Source organism: Canis lupus, chromosome 30, assembly GCF_048164855.1.
Source record: "Canis lupus baileyi chromosome 30, mCanLup2.hap1, whole genome shotgun sequence".
In the NCBI taxonomy this organism is placed as follows: Eukaryota; Metazoa; Chordata; class Mammalia; order Carnivora; family Canidae; genus Canis; species Canis lupus.
Window position 1 is genome coordinate 29,235,705 of NC_132867.1, and position 15,465 is coordinate 29,251,169.

Below are 15,465 nucleotides of genomic sequence, written 5' to 3' on the forward strand. Positions count from 1 at the left end.
TTCTAAAACTAAGAAATTCTAGTACCTGATTGAAAGATCTATATATCAGATGTCTGATTTGCAGCATTGTTTCTCCAGATTCAAGTGAGGGACCTTTATCAGAGCGGCATGCTTGACATTAGTGTCCACAGAAGTGCTGTTCCTCAGTTCACTTTGTTGGAATACAAACTGGGAAGATTTTCTGTTAGTTCATCCTACAACTTCTCAATGGCAGCATTTTTTATGCATGACACAATATGTAGGCTCCTTGTGTGATTAAGTAAACTGCCTTCTTATAACATCCTGGAGGCCCAGATGTCACATAAAGGGCATTCATCCACTGGGAAAAGGTCACTGCTTTCCACAATGTAAAAATATCAGAGTATGCATAACATATGGATGCTTTCATTAACCCACAGGGTTTTCCTTAATTAGTTGTACTTATGAAGGCAATTGCTAGATACCTTAGAGTATAAATAACATCATGTTTTATTTATTTATTATTTATTTATTTGAGAGAGAGAGTGTATGTGTGTGTGTGACTAGGGAGAGGGGCAGAGGAAGAGGGAGAGAATCTCAAGCAGACTGCCTGCTGAGTGCAAAGCCTGATTCAGGGCACATTCTCACTACCCTGAGATCATGACCCAAGTTGAAACAAAGAGTTGGAGGCTCAACCAAATGAGCCACCCAGACACCTCTTTTCTTATTTAAAAGATTGATTGATTGATTGATTGATGATTGATTGATGATTGATTGATGTGAGAGAGAGAGAAAGAGAAAGCAAGCACAAATGGGGAAGGGAAAGAGGAAAAGAATCTCAAACAGACTCTCCTCTGAGCACAGAGCCCAACATAGGGCTCAATCTCATGACCCTGGGATCATGACCTGAGCTGAAACCAAGAGTCAAAGTCTTAACAACCAAGGCACTCAGGTGCTCCACATGTTTTATTTTTTAAGGAAATCTTTAGTTTTAATTTTTATATATTTTCCAGCACAAATTAGGTAAGTAGAGATAAAACCTGCTTTCATTTATTTTTATTTTTTTATATTTTATTTATTTTATTTATTCATGTGAGACAGAGAGAGAGAGAGAGGGGCAGAGACACAGGCAGAGGGAGAAGCAGGCTCCATGCAGGGACCCAGATGTGGAACTCGATCCCAGGACTCCAGGATCACTCCCTGGGCTGAAGGCAGGCGCTAAACCACTGAGCCACCCAGGCTGCCCACCTGCTTTCATTTCAATGTACAACCTAAACTTTTAACATCTGTATGCCCCCCCCCCAAAAAAAAATAGAAAAATGGGGCACCTAGGTCATGTAGGCGGTTAAACATCAAACTTGGTTTCAGCTTAGGTTGTGATCTCAAGGTGGTGAGAACAATCCTTGCTTCAGGCTCTGTGCTCAGTGTGGAGTCTGCTTGAGATTCTTCCTATGCCCCTCTCTCCTATGCACTCTCTCTCTCTAAAATAAACACATAAATCTTTTTTTAAAAAATAGAAAAATTATTATGACAAACACATTAGAAGTAATGAATACCTATTAACGACATATGTTTGTTTGACCAAGAAAGTACATTAACATATGCTGAGCAATTTCCCATACAGAAAAAGTAATGCAATCAGTAAAAAGGAGCAGAAATATCAAAATAATGGAGAGGGAAAAAAGTTGGACTTTAAACAAGCTTATGAAAATATTTAAGTATTGTCATGGTAAATATGTCAGAAAAAGTGCAGAATTAAGAATGTTTTCCTTTAAATATTTTTTGAAGTTGACAATCAGGGTTACTCTGACATCTCTCTCTATATATATTTTTTTCTTTTTTTTTTTTTTTTCTGTGAATGTTAACCTTCAAAAGTGAGCAAGACATTCATAAGTATTGCTTGAGTACCTTTGGCTTGAACCACAATAGCCAAAGGTATTAGAAGGTATTGGACATTGTAAAGGAGAGATAATTAAATATTCTTACTAAAATATTTTTAGTAAGTAAAATATTTTTAGTGCTATAAAAGGCACTTCCATACCATGTCCCTGTGATCTCAAGCTATGTTTCTCATATCTGTTGGTTTGAGAGTTACCCACATGATGTATTATTCTATCACATAATAACTCCAAAGGATCTATCTGAAAGTTCAAGCCCTGTTGTTGCTATTTTTATTCAGCTGATTCAATAAATGTATAAATAACTGGCAGAGATGATGTTAAAACATCTGGAGAAGAATATAATTGTTTATTCCTGAATGGCCACTGACACATTCCATACAGCAAAATTCTGTGTTTTGCATCTCCAGCTCCTCTTCCTCTGAAGCTTCTACCTTGGGATCCCTGGGTGGCTCAGCAGTTTAGCTCCTGCCTTCGGCCCAGGGTGGAATCCTGAAGACCCGGGATCGAGTCCCACATTGGGCTCCATGCATGGAGCCTGCTTCTCCCTCTGCCTGTATCTCTGCCTCTCTCTCTTTGTGTCTGTCGTGAATAAATAAATAAAACCTTTACCAAAAATTTTTTTTTAAAAAGAATATTTTATCTTATGAAATCTTAGGTCAGAACCTAGTGTTACTCCAGTAAAACATGAGATTAGTCACTGTTTAACAAATACTAAAAATTATAGCTGAAGATTATTCTTAAAAGATCTTCTTGTAAGATAACCAGTCATTTTTATGTAATAGGAACCACTCTGAGTCTTACTGTCCCAGTAAGATGCTATGATTCATTGTAAGTATGGGTGAAATACCTGTCTCTAATTGGACACCCATCCAGTTGACACTCATAACCAATGCTTGTTAAACACAGTGTAGGTATACCCGATAGAGTTGATGATCGTATTGTTGGCAAGAGTGTCTAATAGATTGGCAAACATATTGGCAATTTCACTCACTGCCCCGAAGCCACACTAATCTCATTCTGTTCTAGATCCGTCCCAAGTATGTGCCTTTGATTTTGTCCTCCTTGCTCCAAACATCTCCCTCAGTTCATCACAGGATGCTCTTCTTCTAATCCTACTAGTTACAATGCATATGTCACTTTTTAAAAGACAAAAATGCTTCTGACCTTGTTGAAAGTAGCTATCTCCTCCTGTTTATAGTACTATTTTCATTCCTTTTATACTACTTTATCCACTCTAATGTTCTCATATTCTTGATCACTATTTACTATCTATTTCTGTCTCTCCCCCAGATTGAGTGTAAGCTCCAGAAGAGAAGGGATAGCATCTGTCTTGTTTTTTTTTGTTTTTCTTTTTTAATATTTTATTTATTTATTCATAAGAGACACAGAGAAAGAGGCAGAGACACAGGCAGAGGAAGAAGCAGGCACCCTACAGGGAACCTGATGTGGGACTCGATCCCAGAACCCTGGGATCATGCTCTGAGTCGAAGGCAGATGGACAACCACTGAGCAACCCAGGCATCCCTGCATCTGTTTTGTTTATCACTGTTGCTGCAGTGCCCAGAAGAGAACTTGGCACATAATAAGAATTCTTTATTATGTACTGAACAATAATGTACACCAAATGCTGCAAATGTATTAGTCAACTAATACAATGAAATATTGACAGAGTTGTAAATCTGAAGTAATTCTTATATTTAAGTAGACTTTCTCAACCATTTCAGGGGTAATATCCACCACTCTTCCAAAAAAAAAAAAAAAAAAAAAAAGTTAGCAAAAGACTGGTTTGATTCAAATGATGAAAGGAATTTTAGCTAAGCAGCCCTGCCACTGTATACATTCTTTTTAGATTAATTAAGGATGGAAATATGAAAACGTTTATTTTATATCTTTATTTCTTCTCCACTCTTCTTTTCTTTATGTGGAGCAGAGTTTCTTACAAACATAATTTTCTTCTCCCCAAAGAACTTCTTTTAACAAATTTTTGCAGGAGAGTTCTACTGCTGATGAATTCCCCAGAATTTGTTTGTCTGAGAAAAACCTTAATACTTTCTCACTTTTAAAGGATAATTTTATTGGATATAGGATTCTAGATTAGTGTTTTTTTTTCTTTCAATATTTTAAATATTTCACTCCATTCTTGCCTTCATGCTTTCTGACAAGAAGTACACTATAGTTCTTATCTTATTTCCTCTCAATAAGTTATTTTATCTCTGGCTTTTTGTTTGTTTGTTTGTTTTGTTTTTCAAGATTTCACTTTGTTTTTCTGTGACTTAAATATGACATGAGAGGTATAAACATTCTTTTTGTTTGGTTTTGGCTTTGGTTTGGTTTTGATGCTTCTTGATGTTCTTTGAGTTTTATAAATCAGGGGTTGGGGCTTTTCATTAAAGTTTGAAAATTCTCAGACATTATTACCTCAATTAATGTTTTCTTTTCCTTTCTTTCTTCTCCTTTTGGTATTCTAATTATGCCAATTATGCCAAAAGTATACCATCATTTCAAAATTGTCCCACAATTCTTAGAAGCTCTGTTATATGTTTTCTCTATTCTCTTTTCTCTGTGCATTTCAGTTTGGGAAGTTTCTATTGATCTATCTTCAAGCTCACTGATTCTTTCCTTGGCCATGTCCAGTCTACTAATGAGATGATCAAAGGCATTTCTTCATTTTTGTATGGTATTTTTTATTTCTAGCATTTTTTTATCCTTTCTTCATATTTTATCTCCACTCACATTAGCCATATATATGTTCTTGTATATTGCCTACTTTTCCACAGGAGCTCTGAACATAGTAATGAGAATTACTTTAATTCCCTGTCCGATAATTCCAACAACTACATTATATCTGAACTGAGTTTCATGCTTATTTTTTCTCTGGAGACAGTGGATTTTATTGCCTTTTGGTGTGCCTTAAAAGTTCATTGAAAGTCAGACAAGATGCATAGAATGTTAGAAACTGAGGTAAATAGGCCTTTAGTGTGAGGCTTCCAATTAATCTGCCTAAGATATTGGCCGTGTTAGATATTTTCCATAGCTGTAGGTGCCTGAGGCTTCAGATTTCTCTAGTATTCTTTTTTTCATTTCTTTTTTTTTTTTTTTAATCTCTCCTTTTGGCTTTGGGCTTTCCTACATATGCTTCTCAGACAGAAGCTGCATCATGTAGCTCTTTTGACTGCAACCCACTATTATTAGGCTGCAGGGCTGTTGGCATGGTGATAAGGTAGGGGAGAGTGGGCACCTTCTATTATAATTAAAACTCAACCTTGCAGAGGACCTGTTCCTGAGTTTGACCTTCACACATGTGTCTTAGTTTTTGCACCTCCTCCCTGCCACTTAGGTGAAAGAGGAAAGCTGTGGGGAACTAAAAAGAGAGAAATGTCTTTTCCTCAGGTTGGGAAAAGCTCTAGCAAAGTTTTTCTTCCTGGAGAGTGGGGATTGTTATAGAGGAAGTGGCTCTGGGTATGCTGCACTAGGATTACTCTGCCCCTTCCTTGGATATGGCTGAAAGAGCATCTTCCTGGATTCTTCATTCCAAGAAACTGATGGAGTTCCTGGAGGTAAAACACATGAAATATCAGACATCCCTAAAACTGTGGCCCTTAGGATATACTTATCCTCATGCTGGTTCATACTCAGCCCCCCAGTGACTCAAAATTATTAAGTATTCCAACTGGGTTATGGTTTCAGCATGACTTTCTGCTCCATGTAAACAAGCTCAGCTGTGATTCTCTGGATTCACTTGGTTCTCCAAATTTTGAGATGGCAACTTACTGTGTAAATTCATCTCTCTGATGGGTCCAAGAAAAGTCATTGATTTTCAAGTAGTCCTAATTTTTCTTGTTGTAAGACAGAAGTGATGACCTCTACATTCTTTACATGTTGGAGCTAAAACTGGAAGTCCACATGTTCCTTAAGAGTTACTCCAGTGGCGTCACCTTTTTCAATTTCTAGAAAATTTCCCTGTGAGAAATTATGTCTCAGTGGAGAAGGAAGAAACTACTGTTTATATTGAGAAGTGATTATACAGAATTAAGCCTTGAGGAAAAAACTCAGATTCCAATTTCTACCCTCAAAATATCTGAACAATCTGTCAGACTAACACTGCATTTTTTCTTTTTGGATGCCTGATTTAAAGACTTAGCTCATCATTACTCAAGTTTAAATATTTATTTTTCCTCAATTTACTTCAGGCAAGAAAAAGAACGAGATGATTCTGTCTGATTTTGAACTTCAGGGACAATGTTTCATAGTTAGTTATGCTGGAGACCTAACATGTATTCTTGGTTAGAGTTCATATAGGAAGGGCAAAGCAGTATTTGAGTTCATGGCTTAGCAAAAGTAAGTTTGTTCTTGTGACAGCCAGTTCGAAGATGACAATACCCAGAGGGTTAATTGCAATCAACACATTGGTGCTTGGATATTAATAAAGAATAAATATGTGGAAGAAAAAGCTTAAGCACCTATTCTCCCCTTACATTAGCCATAGGAAATATATCCATGAAGCTAGAAAGCATCTAGCTTCCTATCAACTTATTTACTGACCTGAAATTAACTGGCTTAAACAAACACATTTTTTGTATTATAATCATAATGTAGTTTACTAGTAAATAATAAATAAATCCCAGATCAGTAACTTACAATCTGTATGATTTTGTCTAAATTAGGAACAATTATAATGACCTACTGCATGTTAAAGTAATTAAATTAATTAAATAAGAAACATGATCCTGGGCTAGCAATACAAAATCATCACTTGCAAGCTAATATATAAATATTAGCAGGTTCTATGTAGTCAGGAGATATTGGGTATAGAATTTCCCTTAAAATCCTCCTGTTTGAGTTCTAAACTAGGGAGAGATGAGAAGTGTATACCAGTTTTCAGCCAAACTTCACAAAAATAACACAGAATAAGACTCCTCTGGAACAAAACTGAACATGTGCAATTTCTCATCAGTACTCTTCTAAATCTAAATACCTCTTTCCCTAGCTTCCACAACTATCTAACCAAAATATAACTTATTTAAGTTCAAATCAACAAACATTTTCAGTGAGCCTAGTCATTATTGATACAAAGGCAGCCTTTGAAGACCTCAAAGTCTAGAGAAGAGTTCAGAAATATAAATAAAACAAGGAAAAATTAAGCATGATTTTGATGTAAGAACAAATAGTGAATAGAACAGAATAGAATCTAGATATAGACACATCCATATATAGATATTTGATTTATGAAAAAAAGGGCAGTAGGAAAAGGAGAGTCTTTTAGGAGAAGGTGGTGGTTCAACTGGACTTTTGGCCTCCTCTGTGTAACATACACACATCAACTTTACATTGATGTTATATACAAGTGCTGAAGGCAAAACAAAAGTTTCTAAAGTTACCATGTAGTATAGTATCTTCACCAATTTGGGGCAAACAGAGATTTCCTAAATAGGAAACTAAGAAGTACTAACCATAAATAAAATATCGATATATTGGATTAACTTAAAATAAGGAACTTCTATTAATCCAAAGACACCAGTAAGAAAGAGAAAAGATAAGCAAGGATGTGGAGGAAGGTATTCAAACTACATCTACCCCACAAAGAATGCAGACACTATGTAAAGAAATTCTTCATTCTGAACACAGACATATCAATTAAAAACATCCACAAAGGACACGAATGGATACTTTACAAAAAAAAAAGGCAAGTGACAAAGAAGCATTAAAAAATATTCCTGATCTAATGAGTCACTAAGGGAATCAAAATAAAACCAAAATTTTCATAACAACATACTCACTAGAATAGCCAAATGTAAAAATACTGACAATTACAAATATTGATGAGGATTCAGAGCCATGAAATGCTCATGCTCAGATAGTAGAAATTAATATTGGTATAACTGTTGGGCATTACCTTGTTGTGGCACAGAATAAAGCTGAACAGGCACATCCCTTGCAATTTATCAATTCCACTCCTAAGTATATTACCCAATAGAAATACCTCCATATGTATAGCAAAAGATAGGTACATGAATAAAAGAGTATTCTATACATTATTCCTAACCTAAACAGGAACCAACTTGTTATGATCGTCAACAGCAGAATGGTTAAATAAATGTTGGTGTTTTACTACCTTGGGTATTATATGTATCAAAAAAAAAAAAACTAGACTACTGATATTTACAAAACATGGACAAATCTCACAAACACAGTATTTAGTAAAATAAGTCAGAAAAAAAATGGGTAGATACTGTATAATTTCATTTTAAAGTTCAAGGATAGGCACAACAAACACATGGGTTAGAAATCAGAAGAATGGCTTCTTCTGTGGAATAATGATTTGAGCACAAATTAGTAAGTTTCATTTCCAGTACAATACCACTTAAAATTGTTTTTAAAATAAGCAGTCCAACAATGTCAACAATAGAAGTATGTCTGAGATAAAAACGGGCTAAGTCACGATTTACTCTTCAGGGTAAAGGGCAAGGAAAAGGTTGAGAAAAGCTTCAAAATATAAAGAGTGCAGATGTCACAAACTTGAAGACAGGAGAGACAGGGTGGTTAGGCAGAAGAATGAACTAGAATGGATTTCACAACAGTTGCATGAACATGAATATGTGAGGAACTGGCATTCCACTTCAGTGTCAGAAAGTCTACAGGGGAAGATGGATTCTGAGAACCAGATGCATATGCCTTCTCTAAAGGAAACAGCTACTTGTCAGCCCATGAAGATCATTGTCTTTCTTGCATGCTGATAGTTTCCAGATATTTCAGTTCTCCAGAAATGTTAACATCATGCCTTTACAATTTAGTGTTTTTTAATTTGGAAAATATATACCCTACACATTTTACATTGAGTGAGGGAAAAATGTATCTTTAATACAGATATGTCCCAGAATATAGGCTTCTGGCAAAAACTGAGATGGTTCAGGTTGATCTTGTCCAGCTCTTTTTTTTTTAAGATTTTATTTATTTATTCATGAGAGACACAGATTGAGAGAGAGAGAGAGGCAGAGACAGAAGCAGAGGGAGAAGCAAGCTCCATGCAGAGAGCCTGACGTGGGACTCGATTCCAGGTCTCCAGGATCAGGCCCTGGGCCAAAGGCAACACTAAACTGCTGAGCCACCTGGGCTGCCCTGTCCAGCTCTTTGTCTCTGGTGCAGGATGGTTTAAGATATAGTAGGTAGGCCATAAAGTTGTGCTGAATAAACCAACAATTACTAAATGACATTGGTTTCTGTTTTTACAACTGAGGACAAGTTTTCAAGGTAGATTGATTAGAAGTGCATCCTGGCCTTGATGATGACATGCAGAATGGTAGATAATTATAAAATGTTGCATGTTTGAGGACCTACGCATAAGTCAGAATTGCAGAAGTTTAGTTTGGCAACATTGAGAAAGGGATGAAGCCAGAGAGATGGCATGGAGGAACACAATGAGGGAAAACAATGTCATGGTCAGGGGTTTGCAATTTTATTACATGGGAATAGAGCATAGGAACCCATCAAAGGCTTTCGTAGCAGGGGAACAGAGTTCAGTTTGCAATGAGAAAGGACATTTTGGTGGAAGTATGTTTATTGGATGGGAGAGAAAAGGAAAATGTTCCTAATCTTGCCTTCTTAAAGTTACTTCCACCAAGGGCTTTTGGGGTGTCTTAAGTATGTAGGATCAGAGATCTAGAAAGAAGTTTGAGGAATAAACCACTAAGCCATTCCCCTACTGTCAGACAAGAACATATGGTTGCATATCCCATGTCTTATTCATGCGCACAGTTGAGGTTGGTCATTTCTGTGTTCAAATGAAATAATGAAAGACAAACTGAAGAACCAGATTCTTAATTCTGACTTAATCTCATTTATTGCAACATGAACCAAATAAATTCTTCCCACACCTGAGTGACAATGAACAGCATTGTAAATCAAATAATTTTATGCCAAAGAGCGATAAAAAGAAAAGATAAAAATATGAAAGGAGGAGCACAAATTACGTCAGGCAGAGTAAAAAGCAAGAAAGGGCACTACTAGGAAAGAAGCAAAAGTCCACAGTTTGAATTTTTTGTCCCAGATCCTTAGCATGATTAACTGGAACAAGGAAGCCACTGCCCTCCCAGAGCAGAGCAAGATGGACGGCAAGTGCTGTACACATGGTTCAGAGGTTGGGATCCACTGAAGACAGGACGCAGAGGTCTGAGGCTGCTGGGTACAATGCTCAGTGTTTGAGGACCACAGGGCAAAGAACCCAAGGGGCGGCATCCATAAGTGAAGAGGCTCAGGGGTCGGCCACTGTTGGACGCACAGGTCAGAGGTCTAAAGGATACGGGGAGGCAGGAGCCAGAGACGTAGGAAGCAGCAGGAAGAAAAGTGGTTCCTTGGCAGGGTCTGGACACGTAGTAAGTAGTAGAAGGGTAGCAAGATGTTTCACAGTTGTTGGGCTCACAGTGGCCTGGCTGGCAGCTGGTTGATTCACTGCAGGTCTCCTGGCAGTTGTCCAGAGGCTGGGGATGGTCTTGACAGTTAGTAGGCAAGCAGACGACATCACCACAGCTCACATGGGTAGAGCAGAGGGCCATGGAGGAGGTGAGAGGAATATGGCAGGGATTTCTGAGAGATCCCAAGCTGTAGTTGGCAGAGCAGTTGTGGCAAGACATAGTGAGGTTTCAAAAGCAGGCTCTCGTTGAATGGAAAGAAGTGAGTGTCCCCCCTCATTTAACTTGATCCCTTATATATCCCTGGAAGGTGGTGATTGGGAACGCAGACTCTCTTCCTCCTTGTTGTAGGAAGCTGCATCAGCACTCTCTATTATAGCCCTGAAAGGGGAGCTCCCACCTCCCATAAACCTGGATGTTCCTTCTATGGATTAAGTATATCTATAAAGAAGTGTGACTGAATTTTAATAGGATCTCTCCTTAAAATATCCAATCAAAACAGCTATGTCTGAAGGTCATTCATGTAATCCAAGTATAACCACCACTATGTAAACGTTCTTAGAATTCCTGTCTTGGAATTCCCTTTAAAAGTTGTAGCAAAACTCTCCGGGAGAAAAAAAAAAAAAAAGGCGTAGCAAAATTCTTTGAAACAGTGGCAAATTCTTTCTCTTTGAGGGGAAATTCTATTCTTTTTGGAAATCGCCAATAGTAAGAAACTTGAATACAAGTATTTTGTAAAAGGATGTGGAAAATCTATAACCTAAAGATGTGGAAGATCTATAACCTAAATGATTTGGGGCAGAAAAAGTTTAAAAGCGGTATAACACAGAAAATGTCAATGTGCCTAAATTTATGCTTTGCTTTATTTTTAGAATCCTGGTGGAAATGGCTTCCTACCAAAATATTTTTATTTTAAAAAGCGATACTCATTTTATGCATTTCAATAAACAGAGTCATGCTGAAAAGCTTGGTTTATGTTTAAAGTATTCTTACTATAGAAAAATAAGATGATTTCAGTTGAAAATATAAATACTACTGTGAACAACAGCAAGTAAACAACACCCCTCAAAGAAAGTTGAACAGCATGACATTTTTTTTTAATAGTTAGTATAGGTTTATATATTTCATGCTTACTCATGTTCCTAACAAAAACTAATGTTCTTGATAGAATAAAAAAAGAAGAAAGAAATGATGATTAGGACCTGGAAATGGGTTTGGTTTTGCTTCTTACATTGGTTCTGATGTCAATTTCCAAAAAAAATAGCTTCTAAACTGCTTTACATGGGAAATAACATCATATATATATGAAATCATCATATATATAGCATTAGTGCTTTCAAGGCTATTTGGGAATATATTTTCCTGTAAAAATTGGTTTAAAAATGCTTCATTGTGTTTAGCTTCATCCATTCCACTGTATTTTTATATATCAACATATCTAGTGGCTCTAGTGACTACTTTAACAGGAATTTTAATTGCCTTGCTTGATCTACTTTCCAATTCCCTTTAGCTAAAAATTCAATGTAAATCACAACAATTTCTTCCATTTTAATGTTCAATGGATACACCCACACTTAATAAGTCTCCCTCCATCCAGGAGGAGCCAAATCTCTGAAACAGAAGATTGGTTTCTCTATGAGCCAATATAGGACTATGTTTGCTACTAGGGATAGAAATATGAAAAGAAAATGATATTGTCTCTGAGGTCTTGTACTAATACGTTTAAATTATCTTAGTATTTTAGGTCAGAGAACATTACCCTTTGATGATTTGTACCTGAGGAGCTTGAGGAGTTCCTCCAAACTCAATCTCCACCCTTCCGTCTTAGTCACCTGATACTCTGTACACATTGCTAGAGTCTTCTTGTGAAATCCTGGATACATCAACTGAATGGCGTTAGTAATAGGTGCAGCCACTATATTTAACTGAATACTTATCTCATTTATATGTTGGGGTTTTTTAAGCCTGTTCTTCTCTAAAGTAAGCAAGAGCCCAAGATCAGTATCATTAGTACATCGATATATTCCTGTTTATGCATGTATATGTATTGTTTGTGTTGTATGTATATATGAATGTTTTTCCATGAAAACGGGTGTGGAATGAGGAAACTAGCATTCCTTTAGTGTCTATGTTGTGCAAGCCTTATAGTATGGAAATCCACATGTCACATCACTTTATCCTCACAATGCTTTACAGTCAATTTTACTATTTTAAATATTCATATGAGAAAATTTGAAATGTAGAAAATTACACTAACTGATACAAAAAAATATTTGAACAAAGGAGGTTCAAACATTTGAACATTTGTTTTGGGGTAACCTTGGCCCCCAAAGTGTTTTTGGTATCATTATCTGATATGGCATTATTTAGAAATATTTTTATAGTATCATTTATTAATCATTTTCAATTAGCATAATTGCTCTGATTCCCAGTCCCTATCAGTACCATTCCATGGCATTATTGGAATATTAATAATAATCTATTTTTCAGTTTCATTTTTAGAACTCATTGAGATATAAGAAAAACTGAAATGGTAAACTGAAAGACAGTGTAGTAGAATAATTTATTTTCTTGCTTTAGCCTTCTTATCCCATTCCAAAAAGTATCACCTTGAGTCTAATTAGTTTAGAGCACTACTGAAGACTCTCATTTTTTTCCTGTTATGTGTAGGTAACATTGCAAAAATATTCATGATATCTTAGAAGATAGGATTCCCCAAATGTAAGTTGCACCTTAATGTAGCAAATGTTGAAATAATGCTGTTTGGTAGAGACTGTAGAGTTCAAGTGGCATAATAGGTATCTCATTAGCAGGCTCCCATAAGCTATAAACAGGTTTCACACTCTTCTGACGCAGAAGTTCAGGGATAGACTGAGGAACAAGGCATCCTTTGTGCTCCCCCAGATTTACTCACTTTTCTGCTTTTTCTTCAATGAACCAGAGGTCCTTACCCTTCTTACTCTATAGGAACATCTCTGAATCTCTCTCTCTCTCTCTCTCTAACACAAAGGATCCTCAGACCATTGCAACAATATAGTTAAGACAGTAAATGATATAGTTTTGTGTTCATTTAGCCAACAAATAGTTATTGAGCATTTTGTCTGAGCTAAACATTATGATAGATGCTGCCAATAATACCAAGATACTACTGATTTTTACTTTCAAATACACCCAGTCTTGTAGATGTGATAAGACAGGCCTCAATCCATGTCAGTGTTTACGAAGTTCTATAAATGTTAGATAGAGAAGGGTAAACATTGCTCACTGACTTTACATAGAGTTTGGATTCGATATTAATTTTGGAGCATAGAAGGAGATGTCAGTGGGCTTGGCAAGGGGAAGATGCTTCAGGGTATATGGTGGCAAATGGCATAAACACAGAAAAAAAATGACCACGTAGTGCTTTCAGTGGAGGATTCTTAGAGACAAATTGTAGCAACTAAACTTAGATTCACATGCTGAATTTAATTTAATCATCAAAGAAGCAGTTAAGATTTTGTTCTACAGGCATGGTGCTGTAGTACCTGATTTCAAGAAGAGAGTGCTATGATTGAATATTGGAAATAGGGAAAACCTATTGTAATGGTTTTCTCCCTTGTTCCACTAATAGTATGTCTTTTCATCCATTTCCCTTCCTATTATCACTGCCATCCCTCAAGTTGGGTTTTGTTCCCCTTCAGTGAATATGAACATTTCTTACTGCCATCTTGACTCATAATCACTATCATCTTCTCTTTAGCTTGAATATTGTATTCAAATTAATAGCCCCTGAATTAATTTCATCATATGACTCTTACTCGAAAACATCAATGACTTCTTTTTGTCCGTAGAGAATTGTCCCAACACTTAGTGAGCTTTCCTCTGCTTCCCAGTAGGGATTCTCTTCCGTATTTTGGGATTGTCTGTTCATGTTACTGCACATTCTTCCTCATTTCACATCCCCTCCTCATCCATGCTACCCTTCCTCTCCTTTGCAATGATTCTTTGATTTTATCCATCATTCACACCACAGTTAAATTAGCTCCTTCTTTGTAAATATCTTCCTATCAACATAAATCTCTCCAGCCTTCAATCTGTATGGCTATCATTATTTAATGCACACGTGTGTGCGCATATACACACACAGACACACACACATTCCTTTGCATTGCAAGCAAAACATTCTTTCTGTATGTGCTGTAGTGTCTTATATTTTGACTACATTAGAGAACCCTTATTAGCTACTATTTACTGAGTTCTTATTATATATCAGACATGATTCCATGTGTTTTTTGCATATTTACCAATTTAATCCTCACAGCATTCCTATGCGAGTAGGTGTGATCATTATTATTAATATATGTGTGGAAACAGTCAATCCATAATAAATATTTGCTGACTAACATCATAGCATTCACAAAATATAACTTAGGTTTTCTTTATTAAATAAAAGTTGTCTAAAAAATAAATAAATAAGTGAAATGAAATAAAATAAAATAAAATAAAAGTTGACCTTTACTTAGTCCACTCAATAATCTCTTTTATATACTTTTCTTACCATCTATCCAGTTTCACCAGGGAAAGTCAGCTTTCAAGATATATAAAAGAATATGAACATAGAAGTTCAGGGGGATGGGAAACACTTCATCAAATTTCTCTCCTGATCATTCTGCAATCCCTGGTTAATACTCAACTTGGCTTAAAAAAGACAACCCATTATCTGTAGTCAGTCCACTTCAACTTACAACATAATGAAGTGGCCTAATTATATAGCATCCCCTGTTGGATGCCATGTGTAAAATCATTAAATCATAATCAATTGGAAGTACTAATTCAATGATCAGCAATGCAGAGTTTTGGATAACTAATAAGGCAGTAGTCTACTTTCAACTGAATTTTCATATATTATAACATTCTTGAGTGTGGAAACTATGGTTTACACATGATTTGAACAAAATTTGCTTCACTCATTCTCACTTCATTCATATAAAGGAACTTGCCATAGATGATATCAGAAAACTCTTTTTTATTAGTACATCCTTTTATATCTGTATTAAAGACAGTGTAGGTGGAGGTATCCCTTCTGCTATTCATAGTTAAGCCCTTGAATTGTGTCCTGTTCACCTTTACAAGGTCTTTTTCAACTTGCTCCCTTTGTTCATATATTTTATAACTTTAGTAAGGTATAATTGATACAATAAGCTGACATATTTAAAGAGTAT

General features: G+C 36.1%; 1 protein-coding gene across 1 annotated transcript; it reads right to left on the bottom strand.

Moving 5' to 3' along the window:
* Window positions 1–9,705: 9,705 nt before the first annotated feature.
* KRTAP26-1 (keratin associated protein 26-1) lies at window positions 9,706–10,512 on the bottom strand. The gene has a single exon (XM_072806416.1). The coding sequence runs from the start codon at window positions 10,484–10,486 to the stop codon at window positions 9,917–9,919; it is 570 nt and encodes a 189-aa protein (XP_072662517.1). The 5' UTR covers window positions 10,487–10,512; the 3' UTR covers window positions 9,706–9,916.
* Between the last annotated feature and the right edge of the window lie 4,953 nt (window positions 10,513–15,465).

Excerpts from the sequence above, each read along its gene's own strand:
- KRTAP26-1 (XM_072806416.1), bottom strand. The coding sequence starts at position 10,486 with ATGTCTTGCCACAACTGCTCTGCCAACTACAGCTTGGGATCTCTCAGA.